This window comes from Macrobrachium nipponense, chromosome 4, assembly GCF_015104395.2.
Source record: "Macrobrachium nipponense isolate FS-2020 chromosome 4, ASM1510439v2, whole genome shotgun sequence".
NCBI lineage: Eukaryota > Metazoa > Arthropoda > Malacostraca > Decapoda > Palaemonidae > Macrobrachium > Macrobrachium nipponense.
Window position 1 is genome coordinate 28915060 of NC_061100.1, and position 10060 is coordinate 28925119.

At 28.9% G+C, this 10060-nt stretch overlaps 2 protein-coding genes across 2 annotated transcripts; both read right to left on the reverse strand.

The window, feature by feature from the left end:
• Positions 1 to 5: 5 nt before the first annotated feature.
• On the reverse strand, positions 6 to 2840 carry LOC135211323 (DNA polymerase delta catalytic subunit-like; the record flags this gene model as incomplete). Its single annotated transcript, XM_064244640.1, has 1 exon — positions 6 to 2840. A coding segment is annotated over exon 1 (2772 nt), but the record flags the coding sequence as incomplete, so codon positions are not given.
• A 79-nt stretch (positions 2841 to 2919) lies between these two features.
• Positions 2920 to 4836, reverse strand: LOC135211625 (protein gustavus-like). Its single transcript, XM_064244909.1, has 5 exons — positions 4433 to 4836; positions 4081 to 4269; positions 3821 to 3968; positions 3533 to 3691; positions 2920 to 3377 (listed from the first exon to the last, which is right to left on the reverse strand). The coding sequence occupies exons 1-5, from the start codon at positions 4556 to 4558 to the stop codon at positions 3160 to 3162; spliced, it is 840 nt and encodes a 279-aa protein (XP_064100979.1). The 5' UTR covers positions 4559 to 4836; the 3' UTR covers positions 2920 to 3159.
• Between the last annotated feature and the right edge of the window lie 5224 nt (positions 4837 to 10060).

Below are 10060 nucleotides of genomic sequence, written 5' to 3' on the forward strand. Positions count from 1 at the left end.
TTTTTTTTCAAAAATGAACATATTGTCTTCTGATCCATTTTTTTCTTTTGACGACAATGAATACATATTAACGTTTTATTATTGGATTGAATATATTTAGCGTTGCATTTTATGCACATTATTCGGGGTTTAGATAAAATGTTTAAAACAGTTCCAGTTTTGGAAATCATATGATCACCGCTTAATAGAATTTTTTCAACATTTGACCCGAGAATAGGTTCAAATATTCTTAATAGGGGGTTTCTAATTTGATTTTTTAAATAATAATTATAATCTAATTGCAAATTATGTTTTACAACATATTCGGGACTTTCGGCTTTTTGATACAGGGGTGTATTCTTTTTCTCATTATTATCCAATTTAATTATGACGTACGGAACGCGATCACCAAGTTGGGGGGCTGTACTGGATTCTCTCAATTTCATCTTATAGGCCAATTCCACATGAGCTTGTTTGGCCTTATATTCTTTTTTGGTTTTGGTTAATTCTTTTGTAATAATTAATTTTGAAATATCGATCCGATCGTGTAATAATTCAGATATAGTATTTTTAACTAATGTAATGGCTTTTTCTGTATCTCTCTGAATCAAAATTATATTCAAAACCTCGGATATTAATTCAGCGGTGAATCGACAATTATCTCTTCGAATGGTTTCTATGCCTTTACAGTCAATTCTATCAAAATTTTCAGGACGGGTGTAATATAATCCCGCATAACGTTTTTTATTTATAAGTAAGTAAGGAAAATATACCTTTTCAAATTCTAATTTAATTGGAGTCATAAAAAAGTTTGTAACAAAAGCAGCCGCTTCTTGACCTAATACTATGGCCTCTTGGATGGTATCGACACCAAAGTTTATCATGACAGAATCTGTATCTCCGTAAATGACTTTGGCGTTAACGTATTTCTCTTCGATCTTATTTTTCGTAAACATGATCATTTCGCGTCCAAACGCTGTCACGCTCTGAGATATTTCAATGCAGGGCAATTTACCGCTCATTTGCGCGCCCGTAAATAAACCGTATACAGAATTGGCCGATATTTTTAAGGCTAATTGTCGGCCATCTAGAACTTTTTTCCTTAACGGATCAGTTTCACGTTTCAGTTCATCCTTGGCTTTTTTGCGCGCCATTAGTAAATTTTCTAGAATTCTAGGCAATAAACCTTTACGTATATGAGGTTTGACGAAATAATTATTTGTGGGCGTTTTAGTATAATTATCCGTAGACGCTAATATGGTTTTATCATTATTGGTTAATAACAATGTAGTATAACATAAATTATGGGCCATAATTATAGTCGGATATAATGAACAAAAATCTAACGTCGTGATAGGGGAGTTATAAAATCCTTTCGCAGGTTCAATGACTGTAGCGCCCTGATAACCCATACACCCTTTCAATCCCCCTTCACACGATGGAACAATAAAATTTTCCAAGGCGCAGTTTCGCAATAATTGAGACATTATTTTTATTTGTTGACCTCTCGTGAGGATAAAAGTTAACGGGACTCCCGTTACCCGCGCCATTTCAATGTAATTGATAGATAACATTAATTTATCGATTAATTTTAGTGGCAAAAGGGCATCTTTTAAACAATAAACGGCTAATTTTCGTCTCGTTTGGGCGCTAGTGCGATGTAATTCTGATATTTCGGTGTGGTGAATATCATCTTTTTGTTCATTTAAAAAATACTGAGAAACCGCATTCAAACTGTAAGACCGTAATTTGTATTCTCTTTTAATAACGCTTAAAACGTCCATAATACATCGACCCTCCACGTTAATACATTTATTAACGATTTTACCCACCTGTTTACTTTCAAACCCCCAACTCGTAATGAAAGATTTTACATTTTTTATTCTACTTAGATAAAATTGATCATCAATGTTCAAATGTTTGGCCCGACCAATTAAATACGGGAAGTCAAAATTATTAATATTGTATCCAGTAATAATATCAGGGTCTACTACCTTTTGCACAAAACGAGACCAAGCTTTTAACATCTCCTGTTCAGAATGAAAAAGAAATATCTTGGCGTCTTCGATAGGGTCACAATTTTTACCCAACACAAAAATTACCTTTTTCATTTCTAATTTGTCGTGTTTTGCGATAACGTTGCCAATTTGAATAATTGGATCGTTATCGGGCGTAGGAAAAATACCTCGCCGATTTGCGCATTCAATATCGAAAGAAAGAATGGTGAGGGGTCCGATACTAGCCCATTTTGTTTCAACCGGATCGTGGGGCATGATATTAGTCCACAATACATCAATTTCAATTTGGCATGTGGATTCCTTTTCGTTGTTGCTATCCCTAAAAATACAAGATTGGGACGGTATTTCTATCCAAGAACACCCCGATAAATTAACATCAATCATAAAACGCAATATAAAATCAATATTGGCTTCGTAAAACTCATTTTTTCTTTCTTCATCTTCGTTTTCTCCTTTCAATTCTAATTCTAAAATATTCTTAACTTCGTGAATTAATTTGGGCAATGCTATCGTTATTTTTAAAAAACGTTTTAGACCTTCATTATGACTATTATACCCATAAATAGTTCTTTTATTTACTATTGTTATAGAAATAATAAAATCCGTAATATTTTTTAAAAAATATAATTTTTGGGCAAGTTTTTCGTTTATTAGTTTCTTAAATGAATCAATATTATTTAATAATAATAATTTATCTTCTGGATAATTCATATAAAAATAGGGATAAAATCCATGAATATGACAACATACCGAATTACCCGAGACATCTACACCAAACATTCGAATAATTGGTAAACGATGACTATTATTAAACCCCAATGCTTGAGGTGAACTCCCTGTATAATCATCCAATCTATATTAAACAAAAAATAGAAATGATTTATTCATTATTGTTGGGGGCAATTCTTTATTGCCATTATTATTATCATTATTATGTACTGATAATTTTCGCTTCATTATTATTATATTGAATGAATTATAACAAAATGATTGCTTTTATTATATACTCAATTTTATTTTTTTTTATATAAGAAAAAGTCAAATTTCACTCAGCGCTTTTAATTACGAGGAATATAGTTACAAAACCTAAATATTATTAAATTTATTTTTTGTGTATATAAGTAAGAAAATATTTACAATATATAGGCCATGAGTTCAATTCTCATGCCTTCCAGTGGGGTGTGAAAGTTGTGTATTTCTGGTGACAATGACGTAGTTCGGATGTCACGTTGGTGCTACGAGAGCTGGCCTCCCCGTGGTACAGCAGGTACTGAATAACAGACTGAGGTAAATTTAGCTCCCGTAAACGAGTCAACCTTTGTTTACCAACAGCGTGCCGTATTATCCAGCGACATGAATCCATCAAAGGTAGCGGTGCCGCTATGGATAAAGAAAAATAAAAAATTGAGTTCATAAATATTCTGATGCATCAAGGAAAGGTCTTATCTTGGAAATTTAATTTTTTTTCTTTTATGATTCTCACAACATTAAGCACAATTCATTCTGGAAAAAGTAAAAAATACTGCAATACTTACGATCTAGTCCACCTATGTATCTGATAGAAATTTCACAATTGCCCCATACAGCTGAAACTATAGGAAAAAGCTTCTTGCCTTTCAGGTTACGAAATGCTACTCCCAAATACTGACCCTCTACAACAAATGCCAACGTTCCTTCGTCCATATCTAAGACAACTGAAAATAAGACATAGGATGTCATTTTAAGTTGGGTTATAACAAAGTGGAGGAAAGGGTTCAAATATTCTTATAATAAGGCAAAGTGTTTTGCAATCACAATAAGGATAATAATAACCACCTACTTACCATAAAATTTATCTGGGACAACGAAGGTCTCATTGTTGTTTAATAATGAAGGATAAGTAATGTCCGGGTTGCCTTGCCTGGTATTGTGATACAACTTATTACGGCCTAGGTCCCAGCCCCATGACTGGTCATTACTGCCTACCAAACCCTGGAAGGGAACAATAAGGATTAACTCACTATTGCACACTTTCTTTGTGTTGTGCATACTGGAGGAGGGAAAACTTTGTTCAAATAACTAGGTGTGTGGACATGTACATAACACTTAACTGGTATCCCTGAGAATGTAAAGGTGCTTCATTAGTGGCAACCCCTACAATAGCGTGTGTACCCCGTTGCCGAGTAGACCAGTGTATTTCCCATAAATGTAGACCTTTTGTATAACTAACTTTTCCTCTTATGCCATCTGTACTCTGGGCAACAGGGTGTCGATGGAACGTCATTTTGTCATCCTGTAATAATACAACAATAAGAATGATATAAAGTAACACTAAAAAATTTTAGTTAAATCATAAAATATTACAGTTTAAACTGAAATGAAACAGTCAAATCTTAACTTCGTGAAATAACTGCCTACATATACTACAGTAAATGACAGAAATACAATTTCCGCACCTTGACAAAAATATTGAGCGATCTGTCTTCTGCATTCCATGCGTGCTTGAGTGAAGCCTCTCGTGGGATGGGCGGCATCTTGAGGAGGAAGTCTAACCGTTTGGGGCAGGTATAATCCGAGGACATTATTTTTTTTTATAAATAAATAAATAAATAAATCAAATATAAAAACATACACATACAAATACTACAGATATAATTTTAAAAAATATAAAAATTGAGTGAGTTTTTCGTTTATTCGTTTCTTAAACGAACAGTGCAAAATGCTAATTCAACTACATAAATTCCTCGATATTATAGCACAATTGATAAAAGATTTTACTTTGGAACGTAAAATTCCCTTCACTGCAAAAAAGTTCGTTGTCTTGCTTGTATGATCACGAAACAATAACTACTGAATAACCACCGGTTCCATGTAACGATACCATACAAAACAAACATACAAACATGGAATTAATTAATTAGGTAAATAAAAGAATAATAAACATACTATTATATATATATATAATAATAATAATAAATAAAATCTCATCCCAAAAACCAGTTAATATTGGGGTTTTCATTGATGAAAAATAAATATTTATTTTTTTAACTATGAAACCTTTAATTTATCTTTATTTTATCCTTCTGTAATTTTTATCATGTTTTATCTTCTATTTTTACTTAATTTATATTTATATATAACAATGATAATATATATATTGCTATTTATTGTGTTTATTATTATTATTTAATAGATGTATATATAAAATATATAATAATAATAATAAAAAAAATTATTTACAAAAAAATTCATTTCCATTTTTATCATAAAGTAAATAACTTGATAAATGTAATAAAAACGTCAATTCAATAAAATTAAGAATTGTTCAGGTGTTTCATTTTATCCAATTTTTTTGTTAGTGGGAATATATAGTTATTACAAAAAAGAATTATTAGATTTAAAATTATAGTAAAATAAAAAAGTTGTATACGACTTAATAATTTTTTTATTTAATTCAAATAGTAATGATATGAAATAGTACAAAAAAAAATTGGTATATTCCAAGTATGTTGTAAATTATTTAATTAATTTTTATATTATATCTAATATTTTCTTTTGAAAGAAGTATATACAATAATCAGTGAAAAAATCCTGGTATTGAATAATTCTTAATTTTATTAAATTCATGTTTTTATCACTATTATTTTTTATAAATAATTAATATAATATATATATATAAATAATCATATTTTAATAGTTTATAATTATTTTTCATTAATCATTTTATATAGGTATAATTATTTTATATATAAAAATAATATATTATATTATTTATTCTTAATATATATTTATTTAGTATTATATTTAGTATTAGATTAATTAATTAATAATATGTAGATTATATATTATATAATATTATTTATAAGCAAATAATAAAATTAGAAAAACGTTAATTTAATAAAATTAAGAATTATTCGAGAAATTTCATTCATCCGATTTTTTTTTTGGCGAAAAAAACATTAAACTCCATTAAAAACCACTATATTTTTTTTTTTTACCCCAAAGTTGGGATTTTTTTTGGGGTTTTTTTTCTCTGGCATTGTTAATTTTTGTTTTTTTAGGGTTAAAAAATTTATTTTATAACTTGGATCTATTTTTCGATACAAAATGCATTTTAACTATTAAGTCGATATTTCTTTTGCTACAACACGCATAGTTTTGTTATTATTTCATTTTTTTTTAATAATATAACTTTTAATTATTCTATAATATTATTATTATATATAAATAAATAACTTTTTACATATAAATAAATAAATAAATATAAGAAAATATAATAATACCCATTTTTACATTATATACAATTTACAGTCTTGTATAATAAACGATAAACTGTAAAAGTAATATTTTCTTTGAAAGATAATAAATTTAAACCATTTCATAATATTAATATACTGTTATTAATGCATATCTTTATACATTTCTTGGGATATTGAATTTAAAAATTATTATATAAAGGCTCGCATTAAAAGACTGCCTTATTGTTCTAACTGGACTAGTTAGTGGTGGCGAATACGCTCTCATATCTTCATTGTATCACAGTGAACCAAGCGCCCCACCCAAATTTGAATGATATATTGGTAGATTATATAGTGTCGGGAATGGTGATAATTTTGAAAAAAAATCAATTCTAACCGTTGTTTTCGTAAAAGGATTTTTGGTAGATTATATAGTGTCGGGAATGGTGATAATTTTGAAAAAAAAATCAATTCTAACCGTTGTTTTCGTAAAAAAAAGGATTTTACCATCAAGTTCCCGGTTCAGAACCAAAAAATATAAAAAAGAAGATATATAAGAGATATACTATTACTCAATAATGACTGTCATTACTAACAACTTATTTTTGAAAATATTTGAAAATTTAGATAACCACGAAAATGCTATATTGGGTAAAAAGTAAAGAATGTTTTATTTAATATATTTAAATTATTTTGATGTTAGCGGCAGATGATAAAACTTTGGAAGAAATAAATCACAAGAAAAGACAAGAAATGCGATCATCAACGAATTGAACAATACGTTACCATCATCGTTTGAAACAAAAACATTGTCGGTATTTTCCCTCAAATTGTCGCAGACGACATTGATATTAATTTTGTTGATAAAATCAAAAATATAATGCATGCAAACAATGCAACAACGTTTAAAATAGTAATTAATAATGAAGAAAATATTGAAGATGAAACAAAAATGATACAATTGATGCTACTCATTTATTAATGAAATATATATTTTATTCTAAAACTATAATGAATGGAAAATGGAAATATCCATTTGTACTGGAAAATACTAGAGATTTAAATTTTTCCATTTCACCCAATGAAGAAATAAAAGTGCCAATGATGAAAAGGACTTATACTACTATAAAAACGTCATTGTCAATGAATTTTGGCGATTTGACATGTAACGTTTTATCGTTTTCCATATACGACCAATGGCGTCGTTATGTTGACCATTCTACCGAGTGAAATATCTACAGTTAAGGAATTAACCAATCATATTATCCCCAATATGGGTAATGTTATAAAAATGATAAATGAATCAGGAGTAGACATCCGTTACGATAATATTTATATGCCCAAATTTAAATTTGAACGTTCTTACAAATTAAACGGCGCGTTAAATAAAATACCCGAATTAAGTTTATTCATAAAAGATGGAGCGAATTACCACAAAATAAAATGTTTAAAAAGGATTCATATTTGCGGCCAAAGCATGCGGTTTATTTTATTTGAATCGAAGGTGGAGATTGAAAATGACGAAACTGGAACGAAAGTTAAGGCTGTGGGGTTATGTTGTATGACGGATTCGTGTTGCGTTCAGGTTCAGAATAACATTTATTTAGATAGACCCTTTGTATATTGTATATGCGATGAAATAAATAATAGAATGTTATATTTGGGCACAATTACAAAACCTGAATATGAATGAAAATATTTTTGGATAAAACCAAATTCTTTGGCAATACATTTTCCTAATATTGAGTTAATATTGTTTTAGTTAAAGGCTTTTGTGTACTTAATGTCAAAGAAGCATCATTTGACTTCCATGGTTGTATATGAAGTTTTTATTGCGAATATTATATTCAAAATCAATATAACAATGTTTATCTTTGAATGAACAATTAATTTTATAGTGAGTTTTTAAAATTAATTTTGCTAATTTCGATACGCATGTAATACTCTTTTTGAAAAATTTATATAAAAAAATGTAAAGATTTGAATCATCACAATAAAAGAATTTTGATAATTCTGCTATAGTATTGCCGTCTCGAAAAATATGTTGTTTAATTAACTTTCCTATAGTTTGTCTATGAAGATGGCGATTTGAATTTGCCGTCACCTTTCGTTGAATCGAAAATTTATGACGTTGACGTTGACAACGATGTCTCTAAACAAAGGAATGATATCTTCAGCAAAAAGGTTAATAATGTCGTATATACCTTCAATTGAATTTTATTAGTAGATGATAATAATATTGCTAGGGTATGATTAATTACATTTGTATCTAAGTTTATTCCCATGCCTTTAGTTATATTCCTAATATATTTTTTCATTTTCTTGATACATAACTGTTCAATAGCATCAATACCGATATATTTTGCCATAGATCTTTGTCTTTTTTTTAATTAAAGGTAAAGATTAATAAAAATAATATAATAAGTGTGGTATTATATATATTATTATATATAATAAAATAAATAAAAGATAATTATATACTATTATATGTATTTATTAATTTAATTAATAATTCCATGTTTTGTATGTTACCTGCCATTATATAATGCGGGCATTTCTTATAGGGGTGCCTTACTGTTCTAACCGGGCCAGTCAGCGGTGGTGTCTCACATCTTCACCTTCATTGTATTGTGAATCTACAACAGACGACTCTAAATCATCATGTTGGTACTAAAAATAGTGAAGGAAATTTGTAAAGATTGCAAATTGCACAAGGAAGAAGGAAAATTAACATATGTGCAGGAATCATGTGACAAGTGCGAAAGCGAACGAGGCGAAGAATACAATGAATTGTGCCAAAGGCTAGATGAACTCGACAACGATGATAACTTCGAAACAATAGAGGGTCTCGAATTTCGTTATAAAACGTTCCGTGTATTGAACGAAAAAATATGTGATTACTTGAAAGCGGATGATTCACGTACTGAGGGGATGCTCGAAAGTTTTAATGAAGAATATAATGAAGCTGTTAAGAGGGTAAAGGAGTTATTTAATGAGTTTAAACAAAAGACAATGGAACAAATTAACATTAGTCAGTTCCGGAATGGGATAGGATATGTGTTTCTTAGTATTGATGGTAATGAAGACCTTGTTGAAGCATTTGAAAAAATAAGTGTACATATACCTGAAAGGGCGCGTGAAAAATTCGAGGAAATTAGAAAAAAAATATATGATCTTTATGAAGAATACGATGGGACGGACTGTTATCAATTTGTTATGAAGGAAGGACAGCGCCAGTAAAGTAAAAAATAAAAAAACGAGCAGTAAATCTGGCGTTTTTCTTTTCCTATTATTTAATATTAAGGATTATATTTTTTTTTATATGTTATTAGTTTTAAAACCTAATTCTTTAGGATATGTGTTTCTTAGTATTGATGGTAATGAAGACTTGTTGAAGCATTTGAAAAAATAAGTGTACATATACCTGAAAGGGCGCGTGAAAAATTCGAGGAAATTAGAAAAAAAATATATGATCTTTTATAAGAATACGATGACGACTGTTATCAATTTGTTATGAAGGAGACAGCGCAGTAAATAAAAAACGAGCAGTAATCTGCGTTTTCTTTTCCTATTATTAATATTAAGGATATATTTTTTTTTATATGTTATTAGTTTTAAAACCTAATTCTTTACCTTTCAAATAATAATAATGGAATAAGTATTCTTATCCGCCGAAAACCATACCAATTTTAAGTTAAAGGATAACGCATTTAGCTTAAAATTAACATTATAAGTTAAACGCTCAAAGATTTTACGTTTAAACTAAATCGTCATTTTAGTCGCCCGTTAGAAAAACCTAAAACGCCATTTTCCTTATTAGTTACAACATATATATATATATATATA

Coding starts and splice junctions, on each gene's coding strand:
- LOC135211625 (XM_064244909.1), bottom strand. CDS start 4,558: ATGTCCTCGGATTATACCTGCCCCAAACGGTTAGACTTCCTCCTCAAG. Junction 4,270..4,432: donor CGCTCAATATTTTTGTCAAG/GTGCGGAAATTG, acceptor GTATTATTACAG/GATGACAAAATGACGTTCCA. Junction 3,969..4,080: donor CTCAGGGATACCAGTTAAGT/GTTATGTACATG, acceptor GTTCCCTTCCAG/GGTTTGGTAGGCAGTAATGA.